The 19,689-nt window shown below is 49.8% G+C and overlaps 1 protein-coding gene across 1 annotated transcript; it reads right to left on the reverse strand.

The window, feature by feature from the left end:
- Positions 1-7,095: 7,095 nt before the first annotated feature.
- Positions 7,096-19,387, reverse strand: LOC137095156 (zinc finger protein 574-like). The gene is made up of 2 exons (XM_067461479.1): positions 19,309-19,387; positions 7,096-10,548 (listed from the first exon to the last, which is right to left on the reverse strand). The coding sequence occupies exon 2, from the start codon at positions 10,527-10,529 to the stop codon at positions 7,755-7,757; it is 2,775 nt and encodes a 924-aa protein (XP_067317580.1). The 5' UTR covers positions 10,530-10,548; positions 19,309-19,387; the 3' UTR covers positions 7,096-7,754.
- Positions 19,388-19,689: the final 302 nt, after the last annotated feature.

The following is a 19,689-nucleotide window of genomic DNA, read 5'->3' on the forward strand; positions in this document are numbered from 1 at the left end:
CCTCTGGCTTCCTCTCACATATTGATACATGGCTATCATATCTCCTCTCATCCTTCTCTTCTTCAGGCAGAACATTCCCAGCTCCTTAAGCCACTCCTCATAGGGCTTGTTCTCCAGACCCTGGATCATTTTAGTTGCCCTCCTCTGGACTTCATCTTGGCCTCTACTATCCTTCCCTCCAATGAGCAGTGTGTGTATATGTGTGTGTATATATTTGTGTATATGTATGTTTTTGTGTGTATATATTTTTTGTGCATGAGTTGTAATGTATTTTTTTGCCTTTTTAAGTCTCTTCTGCTGTATTTTTCAGTGTTTTTAGGAGTGATGGTCACTTGTTGGCCTAAGAGGTGTCTTGTGTCCAAATTTGGTGTCAATTCACCCAGTGGTTTTTGAGTTATGTTAATCCCACCAACGAATATTACATTTTTATTTATATACTAGCTGTCCCCTGCCACGCATTGCTGTGGCCCGGTCTGTGTATGTGTTTTGTGTGTGTATATATGTGTGTGTATATTTGTGTATATGGGTATATATGTGGTTTTGTGCACGCGTTGTCATGTATTTTGTATTTTTTGGCTTTTTAAGTCCCTTCTGTTGTGTTTTTCAATGTTTTATGAGTGATGGTCACTCGTTGGCCTGAGGTGTCTTGTGTCCAAATTTGGTCTCAATACGTTCAGTGGTTTTTGCATTATATGTTAATCCCACAAATGAGCATTACATTTTTATTTATATTGTTGTTCATTCGTTCAGTCGTTTCTGACTATTAGTGACTTCATGGACCAGTCCAAGCCAGAGCTCCCTGTATGTGTGTGTGTATGTATGTATATGTATATGGGTTGTTGTAGGTTTTTGGGGCTATATGGCCATGGTCTAGAGGCATTCTCTCCTGACATTTTGTCTGCATCTATGGCAAGCTTCCTCAGAGGTAGTGAAGATGCTTGCCATAGATGCAGGCGAAACATCAGGAGAGAATGCCTCTAGACCATGCTCATATAGCCCGAAAAAACCTACAACAATCCAGTGATTCTGGCCACGAAAAGCCTTTGACAATATATAGATAGAGAGATAGATAGATAGATTACTATTATTATTCCTGTTTGAAGCCGCTGCCTCTTTTTTTCAGGGAGTTTGCAACGACTGTTGACATCTGTTTTGTTGCCGTTTACGCCGTTTTGCATTTTCCCGGCGTGTTGCTCTTCCTTCAGATTCACCTGCAATTCATAGGTAGGAAGTGCAAAAGGGATGAATGTAAACCGGGTTCTGGAGCTGAGCTGCACAGATTGGCTTGACGTTTTCATCCCTCGAGATCAATGCAGCAGTGTGAGCTGGGGAAGCCTCTCTCCTCCTGGCTCGTGACCTCTTCTTCTCCCAGGTGAGCAGCAGCAGCAGGTGAGAAAGGACTTTCTCTCCCTTTTCAAGAGGGCCCTTGGTCAAATATTCCTCCCCTTGAGGAAGGCTAGGCTTCCAAGCCCCAAACGTATCGGCAGGAGGAGGCCCTTTCCAGGCAGAACAAGAATGCATGCTTTGGATGCATCTACACCGTGCAATGAATGCGGTTTGGCAGCACCTGGGCTCCTAAGGCTCCATGCTATGGAATCCTGCTATGGAGCAGTCTGTTGACAAGAGACGACTCCACTTTCTCTGCTCACACATCCCAAGACACTGTTGCATTCAACCAAGGGGTGCCAACCGCATGGACTCCAAAGTGCAGATGCTCCCAGGCCTCAGAGGGCTTTTCCTCACTCTCAGCCCATTCCTCCTGCTTTATTTACCTCCAAACCTTAAAGAAGGAGCATAGCAATACAACAATTTTCTCTGTGACTCCTTTCAGGTGTTCCATGAGCATTTAATGCAGACGAGTGCACACTTCAGGTCATAAGGGACAGAGAGTTTCATCTACGCTGATGATCATGCCATCACCACCCAAGCAATGAGGTTTGAAATGGTTGAACAGAAGCTCTCTGAAGCTCTCTTACTGCCTATTCCAGGGAAAACCAGTTGATTCCTACTCCATCTAAAACACAGACATGCGCTTTTCACCTTAAGAACAGACAAGCATCTCAAGCTCTGAGGAAACAATCTATGTTGATGATCGTGCCATCACTGCTCAAGCAGGGAGATTTGGAAAGGTTAACAGAGGTTCTCTGAAGCTTTAGGTGCTCTTACTGCCTATTACAGGGAACACCAGCTGATTCCTCATCTATCTAAAATGCAGACATGTGCTTTTCACCTTAAGAACAGACAAGCATCTCAAGCTCTGAGGAAACAATCTATGTTGATGATCGTGCCATCACTGCTCAAGCAGGGAGATTTGGAAAGGTTAACAGAGGTTCTCTGAAGCTTTAGGTGCTCTTACTGCCTATTACAGGGAACACCAGCTGATTCCTCATCTATCTAAAATGCAGACATGTGCTTTTCACCTTAAGAACAGACAAGCATCTCAAGCTCTGAGGAAACAATCTATGTTGATGATCGTGCCATCACTGCTCAAGCAGGGAGATTTGGAAAGGTTAACAGAGGTTCTCTGAAGCTTTAGGTGCTCTTACTGCCTATTACAGGGAACACCAGCTGATTCCTCATCTATCTAAAATGCAGACATGTGCTTTTCACCTTAAGAACAGACAAGCATCTCAAGCTCTGAGGAAACAATCTATGTTGATGATCGTGCCATCACTGCTCAAGCAGGGAGATTTGGAAAGGTTAACAGAGGTTCTCTGAAGCTTTAGGTGCTCTTACTGCCTATTACAGGGAACACCAGCTGATTCCTCATCTATCTAAAATGCAGACATGCGCTTTTCACCTTAAGAACAGACAAGCATCTCAAGCTCTGAGGAAACAATCTATGTTGATGATCGTGCCATCACTGCTCAAGCAGGGAGATTTGGAAAGGTTAACAGAGGTTCTCTGAAGCTTTAGGTGCTCTTACTGCCTATTACAGGGAACACCAGCTGATTCCTCATCTATCTAAAATGCAGACATGTGCTTTTCACCTTAAGAACAGACAAGCATCTCAAGCTCTGAGGAAACAATCTATGTTGATGATCGTGCCATCACTGCTCAAGCAGGGAGATTTGGAAAGGTTAACAGAGGTTCTCTGAAGCTTTAGGTGCTCTTACTGCCTATTACAGGGAACACCAGCTGATTCCTCATCTATCTAAAATACAGACATGTGCTTTTCACCTTAAGAACAGACAAGCATCTCGAGCTCTGAGGATTGCCTGGGAAGGAATTCCATGGGAGCATTGCAGCACACCAAAATACCCGGGAGTCACTCTGGACCGTGCTCTGACTTAAAAGAAGCGCACTATATTTCTCATTTGATTGCTATGACTCAATGCTAATGCTTCCCACCTAATTCATGGGAAATTTGCTACAAAACAGGAGCTTCTTTGTTGAGTTCCAGGGCCAGAGAAGCAGGTGGCAAAAACAGAAGAACGGCCTGCCTCAGGGGAGCGTGCTCAACCCATCCATGTTCAACATCTACACAAATGACCAGCCACTGCCAGGAGGGACAGAGAGCTTCATCTATGCTGATGATCATGCCATTACTGCTCAAGCAGGGAGCTTTGAGGTGGTTGAAAAGAAGCTCTCCGAAGCTCTAGGTGCTCTTACTGCCTATGACAGGGAAAACCAGTTGATTCCTAATCCATCTAAGACACAGACATGTGCTTTTCACCTTAAGAACAGGCAAGCATCTCGAGCTCTGAGGAAACAATCTATGCTGATGATTGTGCCATCACTGCTCAACTGGGAGATTTGAAAAGGTTGAACAGAAGCTCTCTGAAGCTCTAGGTGCTCTTACGACCTATTACAGGGGAAATCAGCTGATTCCTAATCCATCTAAAACACAAACATGTGCTTTTCATCTTAAGAACAGACAAGCATCTTGAGGTCTGAGGATGACCTGGGAAGGAATCCCACTTGAGCATTGCAGCACACCCAAATACCCAGGAGTCACTCTGGACCGTGCTCTGACTCACAAGAAGCACTGCTTGACTATCACACAAAAAGTGGGTGCTACAAATAATATGGTATAAAAGCCGACTGGCACAACCTGGGGATCACAACCAGACACAGTGAAGGCATCTGCCTTTGCGCTTGGCTATTCTGCTCCTGGATACACATGCCCAGTGTGGAACACATCCCACCACGCTACAACAGTGGTTGTGGCTCATAACGAGACATGCCGCATTATCACGGGGTGTGTGCGCCCTACACCGCTGGAGAAATTGTGCTGTTTAGCCGGTATTGCACCACCTGACATCAGTTGGGAAGCAGCAACCAGTAGTGAAAGGACCAAGGCAGTGGCATCTTTGGACCATCCTCTGTTCGGATATCAGGTAGTACGTCAATGCCTTAAATCAAGAAATAGCCTCCTGAGATCTACAGAGATACTCGCAGGAACACCCCAGCAAGTACTGTATTTTCAATTAACTTCTGACAAGAGAAATAAACAAACACACACCCTGGGCAGTATTCCATCTCCACTGGCTTGACTACCATCCGATCCTCTGGAGATGCCGGCCACAGGTGCAGGAAATACTTCTAAATATCCAGGTATCTCACATACAATCTGGACTCTTGATCAGGGCTGCAACTTCTAATTAGCGGACAAGTCAAAAGCGAGGGGACTCGGTTAGGTTTCCACTTAATTGCAAAGCACATTTCCTAATTTCAGTCTACATTATTCCCAAATAAGCCGGAAGGGTTGTGAGGAAGGTGAGGTGCTTCTCCCAACTTACTATCCTATAAATAAAATGCCCCAAACCATTATCTACATTCTCAACTGGTTTGGACCCTTCCCACTCCACTCCCACTGCTTTCCTCTTGTGGTTTCCTCCCGTTTTACAAAACCTATTATTTACCCAGTTTTATTGTGTTTTAATTTATTACAGGAGTGTTAGGAGAGCGATCTGTGTCCATTTGTCTTTTGTTGTTGACGGGATGAGTGGACTCATCAATCAAGAGATCTGCCTATCTGTTACTTCAGGAAAGATGGAAGGCTTCCTTTATGACGGTGTTACGTTCCTATACATTCATTGCTATTCCTGTCAGAAATATTAAATATTAACTAGGTAGTTTTGATTACAAAAGTGTGAGTCAAGCATTGAAAGAGTGAGTAGGCCAAAATCCATTAGAGTCAGTGTACCAAAGCTAGTGTAGTACGAAGGAGATTGAGTAGGCCAAAGCCTGTTAAGAGTTAATGGACCAAAGCTAGTGTCGTCCTGATGAGAGTGAGTAGGCCAAAGCCTGTTAGAGTCAGTGTGCCAAAGCGAGTGTCATCCAGAGGAGAGTGAGTAGGCTGAAGCCTGTTAAGAGTCAGTGGGCCAAAGCTAGTGCTGTCCTGATGAGAGTGAGTAGACCAAAGCATGTTAATCAGTGTGCCAAAGCTAGTGTCGTCCTGATGAGAGTGAGTAGGCCAAAGCCTGTTAAAGAGTCAGTGTGCCAAAGCTAGTTTTATCCTGATGAGAGTAGGCCAAAGCCTGTTAGAGTCAGTGTGCCAAAGCCATCCTGATGAGAGTGAGTAGGTCAAAGCCCCTTAAAGTCAGTGTGCCAAAGCTAGTGTCATCCTGATGAAAGTGAGTAGGCCAAAGCCTGTTAGTCAGCGTGCCAAAGCATCGTCCTGAGGAGAGTGAGTAGGCCGAAGCCTGTTAAAGTCAGTGAGCCAAAACTAGTGTCATCCTGAGGAGAGCGGGTAGGCCAAAGCCTGTTAGAGTCAGTGAGCCAAAGCAAGTGTTGTTCTGAGGAGAGCGAGTAGGCCAAAGCCTGTTAAGAGTCAAAGCTAGTGTCATCCTGAGGAGAGCGAGTAGGCCAAAGCCTGTGAGAGTTAGCGTGCCAAAAGTAGTGTCGTCCTGAGGAGAGTGAGTAGACCAAAGCGTGTTAGTCAGTGTGTCAAAGCTAGTGTCGTCCTGAGGGGAGTGAGTAGGCCAAAGCGTGTTAAAGAGTCAGTGTGCCAAAGCTAGTTTCACCCTGAGGAGAGCGAGTAGGCCACTGTTAGAGTCAGTGTGCCAAAGCTAATGTTGTCCTGAGGGGAGTGAGTAGGCCAAAGCCTCTTAAAGTCATTGGGCCAAAGCTAGTGTAGTCCTGAGGAGAGTGAGTAGGCCAAAGGCCTTTAGAGCCAGTGGGCCAAAGCTAGTGTCGTCCTGAGGAGAGCGAGTAGGCCCAAGTCTGTTAGAGTTGGTGGGCCAAAGCAAGTGTCGTCCTGAGGAGAGTGAGTAGGCCGAAGCATGTTAAGAGTCGGTGGGCCAAAGCTAGGGTCGTCCTGAGGAGAGCGAGTAGGCCCAAGTCTGTTAGAGTCAGTGTGCCAAAGCTAATGTTGTCCTGAGGGGAGTGAGTAGGTCAAAGCCTGTTAGAGTCAGTGGGCCAAAGCTAGTGTAGTCCTGAGGAGAGTGAGTAGGCTGAAGCCCGTTAGAGTCAGTGGGTCAAAGCTAGTGTCGTCCTGAGGAGAGTGAGCAGGCCCAAGTCTGTTAGAGTCGGTGGGCCAAAGCTAGTGTCGTCCTGAGGAGTGTGAGATAAACCTCTGTGTGAGAGAAGCCTCGGGTAAAAGAAGCTTTAGGTTAAAGGCCTAGAGCCTTTAACCTAGGCAACTATGTGAAGGCAACTATGTGAAGCTCCTGTGTAATATCAGTGTGAGAGGCGGCTCTGTGAGAGTGAAGCTGTTTATCTGAATGAGCAGGAAACCCAGCATGGAAGTAAAGAAGGAAGTATAAAGGACTTTCTGTGTATTGTGGAAACCTTGTTCTTGCAAATAGTGCAACTATATTATTTTACTATAAAGAAAAGCCTCCAAAGGAAGAGCAAACATTGGTCGGTGTGTTGTTGTTCTTTGTATCACTTTGGGCTCCTGGTGCTTGGTCACGCTGCTGCTTGTTTATGAGAAGGGTCTTTCATTTCATTACTATCTATGCTGACGATCGTGCCATCACCGCTCAAGCAGGGAGCTTTGAAAGGGTTGAACAGAAGCTCTCCAAAGTTTTAGGTGTTCTTACTGCCTATTACAGGGAAAACCAGTTGATTCCTAATCCACTGGTTTCCCAAAAGCGTCGTCCTTCGGCCCATCGCGAGAACAGACCACGCCTCAGACACCCCAAGTGCTTCATTTTCCTTTTGTTTAATTGTAATACCCGGTAACAAAATCCTCCCGCGGCTATGGGGACGAATCCAGTTAGCAAGAAACCCGGTCAGGGAAGTGGTTACGGGCCATGAGGAGGGCAATTTGGGGAGGGGGGGGTCAGGGCAAATGGGGTCAAGAGGGGAAGCGGAGACCCGGCCATGGAAGAGGAGGCCTTTGCGGTCAAGGGAGGGGAAGGGGGCAAAATAAAAATCCACGCTGTTGGGCCGAATGGCGGGGAAACGGGATGGAAGCCAACGAGATTTTCCAGCAGAGTGAGGGGCTTGGAAGACGGTGCCCAGGTCGCCTGACCCCCAACATTAAGAAGTATTATTATGGCTGATCCCAACAGGAAGAAGACCTTAAGTCAGGCATGGGCAAACTTTGGCCCTCCGGGTGTCTTGGACTTCAACTCCCACCATTCCTGACAGCCTCAGGACCCTTCCTTTTCCCCCTCAGCCGCTTAAGCGGCTGAGGGGGAAAAGGAAGGGTCCTGAGGCTGTCAGGAATGGTGGGAGTCCAAAACACCTGGAGGGAGGGCCACATTTGGCCCAAGCCTGCTCTAGAACCGAGCCCGGAAGTAGGAGGAAGAGGGGGAGCCGGGGAGCAGTGACCCACTGCCCCCTCGCCCCCCCAGCCCCCCTCAAACGCCCCCAATCTGGACGTTCTCCACCTGGATGTTCTCGAAGTGGACGCCCCCGTCGGTCGGGTAGATCTCGATGGTCTCCAGCACGGGGATGGTCTCCATGATGGTCACGGTGTTGCCGTACACCTGCTCGCCCGGTCCCGAGGGGGGAGTGGCGGTCGTGGTGGTGGATGTGGCCGCTGCAGCTGCCGCCGCCGCTGCTGCCGCGATGGCCTCGTCCATGACCTCCTTCTCGTGCTGCAGGCGCTGCTGCTGGTGCAGCTTGCGGTGCTTCCAGAGGTTGGAGAAGGAGCGGTAGGCCTTACCGCAGTCGTCGCAGTTGTAGGGCCGCTCGCCGGTGTGGATGCGCTTGTGCTCGGCCAGGCGCACGGCGATGGTGAACGCCTTGCCGCACTCCCCGCACTTGAAGGGCTTCTCCCCGGTGTGCAGGCGCTGGTGGTCCTTGAGGTGGGTGGACTGCCGGAAGGCTTTGCCGCAGTCCAGGCAGGGGTAGGGGCGCTCCCCGGTGTGGATGCGGCGGTGCACCTGCAGTGAGGTCTCCGTGCTGAAGAGCTTCTTGCAGTCGCCACACTCGTACGCCTTGGAGGGGGCCCGGCGGGGCCGCGGAGGAGGGGGCGGTGGGGTGGGCGGCTCTGGGGGCCCCTCCTGCCCTGGCGGGACCGCTCCGGGGGGTACGCCAAGATCACCGTGGAGGCGCTCATGGGCCCGCAGCTGTGCGGTGGAGCCCACTTTCTTGCTGCAGACGGAGCACTCAAAGTGGCGGCTCATCTTGCCGCACTTGTGCTCCCGCAGCTGCTCGGCGGAGACGAAGGCAGCCCCGCAGCCAGAGGTGCAGCGGTGAGGCTGCTGACCGGTGTGGCTGAGCTGGTGGACCTCCAGCAGGCGGCGGAGCAGGAAGGAGCGGCCGCAGGTCTGGCACTTGTAGGGGTACTCGCCCGTGTGGTGGTAGCGGTGCATGAGTAGGCGGTAGGGCCGGTGGAAGACGCTGCCGCACTCCTGGCACTTGTAAGGGTAGAGGCGGTTGTGCACCAGGAGGTGCTGCTGGAGGGTGGAGCTCTGGGTGAAGCACTTCTGGCAGATCTCGCAGCGGTAGGGCCGCTCGCCCGTGTGCGTCAGCCGGTGGCGCTGCAGGTTGGCCGGGGAGTTGAAGCTCTTGCTGCATTCCTTGCAATGGAAGGGCCGCTCCCCGGTGTGGGTCAGCAGGTGGTTGCGCATGTGCGACTTCTTCTTGAACATCTTCCCGCAGGTCGGGCACTTGTGGCGCCGCTCCATCTTGTGGGCAAAGCGCTGGTGGCGCGAGAGCTGGTTCTGCTTGGGGAAGGTCTTGTCGCACATCTGGCAGGGGAACTCCCCCGGCCCCTGGGCCCCGCCGCTCCTCACAGAGAGGGCCACGTCCCTCACCGAGCAGATGAGGGCCACCGGGACCACCTCGTCCTCCTCCTGCTGCTGCTCCGGGACCTCCATCGGAGTCGCCTCCCCTTCCCCGTGCTCTTCCTCTTCTTCCTCCTCCTCCTCCTCCTCCAACGGCTGGTCCTCAGGGGGAGAGCTGGGTGTGTCGGGGGCCTCGCCAGAGCTGTGGGAGCGCCGGTGGTAGAGGAACTTGGTCATGTTGATGAAGGTCTTCCCGCAGGTGCAGCGGTACAGCGGGTTGGAAGAGTGGGTGCGCCGGTGGGCGAGGAGCACAGCCTCCGTGCCGAAGCCCAGGCCGCAGTCCACACACAGGAAGCGCGACTCCCCGCTGTGCTCCTCGCGGTGCTTCTCCAGGGCGCCCGGCGAAGGCAGGACCTTGGCGCAAAGTGGGCACTTGAAGGCACCCTGTTGGTGGCTGCGCATGTGCAGCTGGAGCTTGTGGGCCGAGGGGCAGAGCTGGTTGCACTCCACGCACAGGAGCGCTTTGGAGGCCGGCTTCGTGGCTTTACGGGGCGGCGGGGGCAGTGGCTGCTCCCCAGAGGTGTTCTTGAGCTCGTAGCTGTGGTCTGAGGCTGTGACGCTGGAGGGGGCCGCAGCCACTACCCCGTTGTGCCCCGCTGTCGCCGAGGTCGGGGTCTGCTTCGCCTCCGCCACTGTTGGCAAGGAAGCCAGGGCCTCTCTGACCTGGGGCCCCGGGGGTGCCTGGATGACGTGGTGGGTGGCTTGGTGCTCCACGAACTCCGCGGTGGACTGGAAGAGCTGGAGGCAGTCGCCGCACTCGTAGATGAGGAGCTGCACGGTGCCCCCCAGGGCGGCCCCCTCCTCGGGCTTCCGGTAGGAGTGCTCCAAACTGACGAGGGCCCGGCTCTGGGGTGGGTGGGCTGGGGGTGGCGGCTCGAGGGGCTTGCGGTGGCTCTGGCGGTGGGCGAGCCAGACGTCCTGGCTGGCGAAGAGGGCCTTGCACTCGGTGCACTCGTAGTGGATCTGGCTGGAGCTCACCAGCGCCTTGGCCAGGGGCTCCGACTCCTGGGCCGCCATCTTGAAGTGCATCTCCTGGTGCTCCAGCAGCTGGGCCGGGGAGAGCAGGATCTGCCCGCACTCCAGGCACTGGTACTGGCTCTCCTGGACGGCCAGGGTCTGGAACACGGCGCCCTCGCCTCCTGCCACCAGCCCGGCCTCCGCCAGGCCCACCACCTCGTACTGCTGCGGCTGGTGGTGCTGCTGCGGCTGCTGCTCCGGGGAGCAGAGGTGGGTCTCCTGGTGCACCACAGCTTCCTCCAGGCTGCCAAACTGCTGGTTGCACTCTGAACAGACATAGTGGTGCTCCACGTACAGGAGCGTCTCCTCGGGGGACTCCGCCATGGCAGGGAGGGGGTCCCGCCTGCTGAAAACAAGAAAGAGAGAGAGGGGGGCCATGAATGTAGACAGTTTTTACTGAACTTTTGAGAAGACATTACCAGGTCTGTTGAGAATTTTGCTTTCTCCCAGTATATAGCCAGTGAACGATTGTGTGTCTCCCCCTCCCTTCTCTCCTGCATTGCTAGGTACACGCACACACACACACACAATATCTCTCTTTGCATGGTGGAATGGAATGGAGGCCAGTCAGGCTGCTGTCGTGTTCTCTATTAGAAATGATAATTGGGAGGAAAATAATCTAATCTCGCTCCGGTTGCCTGCACAATTCCACCGTCAGCTTCGGAAGAGAGAGCGACAGGACGCAAGATGGACCTGTCCTTGCAGAGACCCAGGGGGAAACGGATTTGGAAGCGGACAGCGTTCATCGGCCAGTCTTTTTAAAAAAATAATTACTGAAAAATGTTGTAAATCATGAAAGTGCTGCTACATCTATGAAGGGAAGAAACCCCCCATTCTAGCTTTCTCTCTGTCTTCTATGGGTATACACGTGCTTTTGAGTTTTCAGTCAACTTATCCCTTACAAATAATTCTGCTCCTTTATCTCACCCTGAGTTTTTAAATCATTTTATGTACATGCGGCCTGCTCACTGTTATGTTTGGTTTACAGCTTTTTTTTCTTTTTCTCTTTATGTTTTGTACATATGGTTTATATGCTTACATGTTTTATACTTTAATGCTATGTTGTTTATTTTATTGCATTTTGTATCTTATTTTATTGTAATCTGTTGTTTGGGCTTGGCCTCATGTAAGCCACCCCAAGTCCCCATTGGGGGAGATGATGGCGGGGTATAAAGAATATTATTATTATTATTAGGTTCTTGTGGGTTTTTTCGGGCTATAGAGCCATGTTCTAGAGGCATTCTCTCCTGACGTTTCGCCTGCATCTATGGCAAGCATCCTCAGAGGGAGTGAGGTCTGTTAGAACTAGGAAAAAGGGTTTATATATCTGTGGAATGGCTGGGGTGGGGCAAAGAGCTCTTCTCTGTTGGAGCCAGGTGTGAATGTTTCAGCTGACCACCTTCATTAGCATTGGAAGGCCTGGCTGAGCCTGGGAAAATGTCTACATAGGGACCACCAAACGCAGCGCCCAAACACGTATCAAGGAACAGGAATGGCACTGCAGACTACTTCAACCAGAGAAGTCAGCCATAGCACAGCACCTGATGAACCAGCCTGGACACAGCATATTATTGGAGAACACAGAAATGCTGGACCACACCAACAACCACCAGGTCAGGCTACACAGAGAAGCCACTGAAAGACACAAGAAGCATGTGGACAATTTCAACAGAAAGGAAGAGACCATGAAAATGAACAAAATCTGGCTACCAGTATTAAAAAAACTCTAAAATTACAACAGCAAAACAGCAGAGAGGAAACAACCAGGCACAGATTAACACCTCTCAACAAAACATTTTCCCAGGCTCAGGCAGGCCTTCAAATGCTAATGAAGGTGATCAGTTGAAACATTCTCACCTAACTGCAGCAGGGAAGAGCTCCTTGCCCCACCCTGGTCATTCCACAGATATATAAACCCATTGTCCTAATTCCAACAGACCTCACTACCTGTGAGGATGCTTGCCATAGATGCAGGCGAAACGTCAGGAGAAATGCCTCTAGAACATGGCTCTATAGCCCGAAAAAACCCACAAGAACCTAGTGATTCCAGCCATGAAAGCCTTCGAAACAATACATCATCATCATCATCATCATCATTATTACCATCATTATGCCAACTCCAAGAATTTCACAGGTGTTTCCTAAGTAAGTTATTTTGCCAGCTTCGTCCTCTACAATAGTGGTTCCCAGCCTTTGTTCCTCCAGGTGTTTTGGACTTCAACTCCCACAATTCCAGTTGGCTGAGATGTGTGGGAGTTGAAGTCCAAAAGAACCAGAGGATTAAAGGCTGGGAATCACTGCTCTAAAATACGCCCTCCATGCATTTGTCATCGAGACACCTGTCAACTGATGAATTCTGACCCTATGAATCCCTTCGGATTTTTAAAAGCAAGGAGTCTTTCAAGATGGTCCCCCTTGAAATGGAGTCCACAGCCCTGGGATTTGTTGACATCCAAATATTAACCAGGACTGGTCCTGTTTAGCTTCAGAGACTCCATTGTGAGCAGCAGAGGGTCCAAGGAGACACCAAGACTCTTTACAGAAGGTGACGGACGGAGTGTCTCGCCATCCAGGGTAGGCAGCTGGACCTCCCTCCCTCCCTCCTGGATGGCCCAGCCAAAGGATCCCCGTCTTTGCTGGATTCACCTTCAACCTGCTGGCACGCAACCATCCAGTCACGGCCTCAAGGCACTGATGGAAATTTCCCGGTACAGAGTCCGGCCAGCCCTCCATCCTCAGAATGAGCTGAGTGTCGTCAGCGTACTGGTGGCACCCCATCCCAAAGCTCCACACCAGTCAGGCTGGGGTGGTCCATGCCTTGGTCACCTCAAGATTGGATTACTGCAATGCGCTCTATGTAGGGCTGTCCTTGAAAACAGCTCAGAAATTCCAACTGGTCCAACGGGCAGCAGCCAGGATGTTAACCGGGGCCCCTTACAGAGAGAGGTCAACCCTCCTGTTCAAGGATCTCCACTGGCTGCCATTCATCTTCCGAGCCCAATTTAAGGTGCAGGTGCTTACCTACAAAGCCCTGAACGGTTTGGGACCAGCCTATCTGCGTGACCACATCTCCGTCTACGAACCCACACGTGCACTTCGGTCATCTGAAGAGGCCCTGCTCGTGATCCCGCCTGCGTCGCAAGCGCGTTTGGTGGGGACGCGAGACAGGGCCTTTTCTGTGGTGGCCCCCCGACTCTGGAACGCCCTCCCAAAAGATCTCAGACAGGCCCCTACATTGGCAGTCTTCAGAAAGAATTTGAAAACCTGGCTGTTCCGATGTGCCTTTCCAGATTAGGAACCTCCAATACTAAGTCCTAGAAGCACTTTAGTAGAACCAAGATCACTGCACACCGCACACTGCACTGCTTTATAATCCAACATTCCTCCCGCCACATCAGCACTTTTAACCCTGTACCCCTACTCTGGCCGGACCAGTTTTAATAGTGTCTCGTTGTATTGTTACTGTTTATTGTTTACTCTGCTTAATTGTTTTTAATTTGCTTTATGTATTGTATTGTTGTATTGTGTTCTGAGGCTTCGGCCTGTGTAAGCCGCATCGAATCCCTCGGGAGATAGAATCATAGAATCCAAGAGTTGGAAGAGACCTCCTGGGCCTTCATCCAGTCCAACCCCATTCTGCCAAGAAGCAGGAATATTGCATTCAAAGCACCCCTGACAGATGGCCATTCACCCTCTGCTTAAAAGCTTCCAAAGAAGGAGCCTCCACCACACTCCCCCTGGGGCAGAGAGTTCCACTGCTGAACGGCTCTCACAGTCAGGAAGTTCTTCAGATGGAATCTCCTCTCTTGTAGTTTGAAGCCATTGTTCCGCATCCTAGTCTCCAAGGAAGCAGAAAACAAGCTTGCTCCCTCCTCCTCCCTGTGGCTTCCTCTCACATATTTATACATGGCTATCATGTCTCCTCTCAGCCTTCTCTTCTTCAGGCTAAACATGCCCAGCTCCTTAAGCCGCTCCTCATAGGGCTTGTTCTCCAGTCCCTTGATCCTTTGAGTCGCCCTCCTCTGGACACATTCCAGCTTGTCAATATCTCTCTTGAATTGTGGTGCCCAGAAGTGGACACAATATTCCAGATGTGGTCTAACCAAAGCAGAATAGAGCATGGGGAGCATTACTTCCTTAGATCTAGACACTAGGCTCCTCTTGATGCAGGCCAAAATCCCATTGGCTTTTTTTGCCGCCACATCACATTCCTGGCTCATGTTTAACTTGTTGTCCACGAGGACTCCAAGATCTTTTTCACACGTACTGCTCTCGAGCCAGGCATTGTCCCCCATTCTGTCTCTTTGCATTTCGTTTTTCCTGCCAAAGTGGAGTCTCTTGCATTTGTCACTGTTGAACTTCATTTTGTTAGTTTTGGCCCATCTCTCTAATCTGTCAAGATGCTAGCGGGGTACAAATAAAGTTATAATAATAATAATAATATAGATATTAAATAATAGAGGAGAGAGAATGGCTCCCTGCGGGACTCCGCATACTAGCAGTGACCTCTCGGAAACCATCCCTCCCCTCGCCACACGCTATCCCCGATTCTGGAGGAAGGAGGACACCCATTTAAGGGGTCTCCCCCTCACCCCAGTCATGGCTAGGCGGTGGGTCAGTAGATTGTGGTCGACCGTATCAAATGCTGCTGTGAGGTCCAATAACACAAGCAGCGCTGATCCGCCTCGATCCATCTGGCAGCGGAGCCGATCTGTGATGGCAACTAGCACAGTCTCCGTCCTGTGCCCACTACGGAAGACGGACTGGAAGGGATCGAGTCCGGCTGTGTCATTTAGGAACTGCTGCAACTGTTCCTGTGCTGCCTTCTCCACCACCTTGCCCAGAAACAGAAGGTTCGAGACCTATTACATCATTTTGTTATTATTTGCATTTCATTTGATGTTATTATCTGTATATGTATTCTACTTTGTTTTATTGGAATATCCTGTGTTTAACCTATCGTACTATTTTGTTATTGTATTGTCGAAGGCTTTCATGGCTGGAATCACTAGGTTCTTGTGGGTTTTTTTGAGCTGTATGGCCATGTTCTAGAGGCATTTCTCCTGACGTTTCGCCTGCTATCCTCACCTCTGAGGAAGCTTGCCATAGATGCAGGCGAAACGTCAGGAGAAATGCCTCTAGAACATGGCCATACAGCCCGAAAAAACCCACAAGAACCTATTTTGTTATTGTTTGCATTTTTTTAATTTACTGTATTTGTAGACCGCCTTTCGCAGCCAATTGGCGACTCAAGGCGGTTTCCAACAAATCAGTATACATAAAACATAATAGAGATAAGAAAACATTAAACAGTATAAGACATCACAAAAGCAAGAAAAGCAACATAATCAGCGTCTCATTATTCTCAAGCATTGTCCAATTCCATTGTCAAGTCATTTGATTTCCTATATTAGCTACTCTGTATTTGTAAACACTTGCTCAAATAGCCACGTTTTAACTTGCCTCCGAAATGTCAAGAGGAAGGGAGCAGATCCAATCTCCCTAGGGAGGACATTCCATAGCCAAGGGGCCACCACTGAGAAGGCCCTGTCTCTCGTCCCCACCAAATGTGCTTGTGACAAAGGCGGGACTGAGAGCAGGGCCTCCCCAGATGATCTTAAAGTCCTCAGTTTTATTTGATGTTGTTATTTTTGTATGCATTTTACTTTGCCTTATTGTTATTTTGGGGCTTGGCCTCATGTTAGCTGCCCTGAGTCCCCTTGGGGAGATAGTGGCAGGGTATAAATAAAGTTTATCATTGTTATTTTACTGACACAAAACACAGTATGTCACAGCAAACGAGATCTATATGCTGGACTTAGTTGAACACTTCCCAATAATTATTATTATATTATACTAGCCGTCCCCTGCCATGAGTTGTTGTGGCCCAGTCTGTGTATATGTGTTTTCTTTGTGTATATATGTGGTTATGTGCATGCGTTGTAATGTATTTTTTATTTTTTGGCTTTTTAAGTCTTTTCTGCTGTGTTTGCCTTTGGAGAGTGACCATATATTCCAGTCCTGTTGTTTCACCTACACTGTTTTCCTCATATTGCACTCCCCCCACCTTATGATAGAATCATAGAATCAAAGAGTTGGAAGAGACCTCCTGGGCCATCATCCAGTCCAACCCCATCCTGCCAAGAAGCAGGAATGTTGCATTCAAAGCACCCCTGATAGATGGCCATCTAGCCTGTTTAAAAGCTTCCAAAGAAGGAGCCTCCACCACACTCCCTCTGGGGCAGAGAGTTCCACTGCTGAACGGCTCTCAATTTCTCTGTTCAGTTCCCTATGAGCTCCCCCCCCCCACACCCAAATATACTTTTTTCATGGCTATCTCATCCAGAGTTTTCTCATTTTATGTTGTGCATTTGGCCCCGCCCACTGTGTCTGATTTTCCATTATGTTATTTAGCACTGTTTATTTTACTTGAATGTTTTATTTACTTTATTGTGATGTTATTTTGTTGTTTATATTTTATTTTGCTGTAATGTATTGTTGAGCTTGGACTCCGAGTCCCCTTTGGGGAGATGGTGGCGGGCTTTGAATAAAGTTTATTATTATTATTATTATTATTATTATTATTATTTTCCAGTGTTTTTATGAGTGATGGTCACTCTTTGGCCTGAGAGGGGTCTTGTGTCCAAATTTGGTGTCAATTTGTCCAATGGTTTTTGAATTATGTTAATAACACAAACGAACATTACACTGTATTGTCGAAGGCTTTCATGGCTGGAATCACTCCGTTCTTGTGGGTTTTTTTTTCGGGCTATGGCCATATAGCCCGAAAAAACCCACAAGAACTGAACATTACACTTTTATTTATATAGATTATATTATATTAATAATAATAATAATAATTATTATTATTATTATTATTATTATTTGAAACACAAAAAGATGAGTCTACAGCAGACAAGATCACTCTGCTGGTTGTTGAATCATCATCATCATCATTATTTATTATTATTATTATTAGCTCACGCACCTTCCAGGCCTGAGGAAGGAGGGAGGGCGGGTGGCCCGTGTCAGGCTCAAATCCCGAGGAGACATATCCAGAAGGGTCTGGCCCTGCGGAAGAGGGTCAGGAGCAACTTGAGAAACTGCAAGTCGCTTCTGGTGTGAGAGAATTGGCCATCTGCAAGGATGTTGCCCAGGGAACACCCGGATGTTTTGATGTTTTACCATCCTTGTGGGAAGCTTCTCTCATGTCCCTGCATGAGGAGCTGGAGCTGACAGAGGGAGCTCATCTGCTCTCTCCCCGGATTTGAACCTGCGACCTGTCGGTCTTCAGTCTTGTCGGCACAGGGGTTTAACCCACTGCACCAACTGCATAATACAGTACTCTAAGGCCCTTTCTACACTGCCCTGTAATCCAGATGATCCTTTGTGTTTGGTTTTTATTATGTTGTTTTGCACTGTTTGTTTTGTTATGTTATGTATTTTGTTGTGATGTCATTTTTCTGTTATTTAATGTTTAACTTTGCTGCATTATTTTCGGGCTTGGCCTCATGTTAGCCTTCGGGGAGACGGTGGGGGGTACAAATAAAGTTTATTATTGTTATTATTATTATTATTATTATTCAAAGCAGATAACCTGGATTTTATATGGCAGCGTAGCAGTGGCCTTAATGTTGAGACCAAGCTTCAGGAGCTCCTCCTTGAGGGACATTAGGTCTAATGGAATCCTCCTGGCTCAATGATTTGAAAGAGAAGTCAAAGCAAGCTTGGGCCTTCCCTCCTTCCCTCCAGGTGGTTTGGACTCCAACTCCCACCATTCCTAACAGCCTACCGGCTGTTAGGAATGGTGGGAGTTGGAGTCCAAACCATTCCTACCGGCTGTTAGGAATGGTGGGAGTTGGAGTCCAAACCACCTGGAGGGAAGGAGGGAGGTCAGGCCCAAGTAGGCCCAGGCCTGGAAGAGCAGGAGGAGCCTCTTCCTGGTCCCATGACTGACACACAGCAGGCCCTCCAGACTACAAATCCCAGCACCCTGTGCGCCCCATTTCCTCCCCTTGTTGTTGTTCATTCATTCAGTTGCTTCAGACTCTTTCGTGACCTCACGCCAGTCACCACCCCCAGCTCCTTCAAGGTCGTCCCCTACATCATATCTATTCTTGCATCCCCTTCATTCAGCCCCTGCCCTCCATTCTCCTTCAGCATGATTGACACCTAGCAGGCCCTCCAGACTACAAATCCCAGCACCCTATGCGCCCCATTCCCTCCCCTTATTGTTATTCTTTATTCGTTCAGTCATTTCTGACTCGTGCCTTCATGCCAGTCACCACCCCCAGTTCCTTCATATCTATTCATGCGTCTCCATTCATTCAGCCCCTCCATTCTCCTTCCTTCCTTCCCTCGTTACACCCCTTTGAGGAATTCCTCTCTTTTGGGGGCACCCTTCCTCCCTCCCCCTCCTTCTGCTTCTTCTTCTCCTTCATCTTCCTTCTTCTTTTCCTCATCGTTCTCATCCTTCTTCTTCCTCTTCTCCTTCCTCTTCCTTCTTCTCCTCCTTTTCCTCCTCCTCCTCTTCTTCTTTTCCTCCTCCTTCTTTTCCTTCTTCTCATCCTCCTCCTTCTTCTTCCTCTTCCTTCTTCTATTCCTTCTTCTTCTCCTCCTCCACTTCTCCTTCTTCTCTTCTTTTCCTCCTCCTTCTTTTCCTTCTTCTCATCCTCCTCCTCCTTCCTCTTCTCCTCCTTCTTCTATTCTTTCTTTTCCTCCTCCTTCTTATTCCTTCTTTTCCTTCGACTCCCCCTCCCCTTCTTCTATTCCTTCTTCTCCTCCTCCACTTCTCCTTCTTCTCTTCTTTTCCTCCTTCTTCTTCTCCGACTCTTCATGACCTCATGGACCAGCCCAGGCCAGTCCCCACGCCCAACTCCTTCGGCCGTCCCCACCCCCAGCTCCTTCAAGGTCCTCCCCTACATCATATGCATTCATGCGTCCCCTTCATTCAGCCCTTCCATTCTCCCTCCTTCCTTCCTTCCCTCGTTACGCCCTTTTGGGGGATTCCTCTTTTTTGGGGGGCACCCTCTCTTCCTCCCTTCTCCCCCCTCCCTCACTTCCGGTGTCCCCCCTCCCCCACTGCGCCCCTCCCCCTCCTTGCCTCCGTCCGGCCCGGCCTCCTTCTCTTCTCTCCTCTTCTCTTCTCTCCCTCACCCTCCTTCTCCTTCTTCCTCTCGTTTCCGCCCAGAAAGCCCCCTCGCCATTGGCTGCCAGCGATCAACCAATCAGCGCCCGCCTTTCTCAAGCGCGGCGCCCAATCCGCGCCCTCGCCTGAGACGCCGGAAGGGGCGGGACAAACGGGGAGGGGACGAAACGTCCTGACGTCAGCACGCCTTTTGCCTGCTTGCGTGGGTCATACCATTAGGAGGCTAAAAAAGAGGGGGATTTGGGAGGGAAGGAGAGAGGGAGCCGTTGGGCCGAACCAAGTGGGGCCAAAAGCGCGGGAAGGGCGTGGGCGCCTCAGAAATGGCTGGAAATGGAG

The sequence above is a fragment of the Anolis sagrei genome, chromosome Y, assembly GCF_037176765.1.
Source record: "Anolis sagrei isolate rAnoSag1 chromosome Y, rAnoSag1.mat, whole genome shotgun sequence".
NCBI classification, from domain to species: Eukaryota; Metazoa; Chordata; class Lepidosauria; order Squamata; family Dactyloidae; genus Anolis; species Anolis sagrei.

What these genes read in the sequence shown, in the direction of transcription:
- LOC137095156 (XM_067461479.1), bottom strand. Translation starts at nt 10,529, where the DNA reads ATGGCGGAGTCCCCCGAGGAGACGCTCCTGTACGTGGAGCACCACTAT.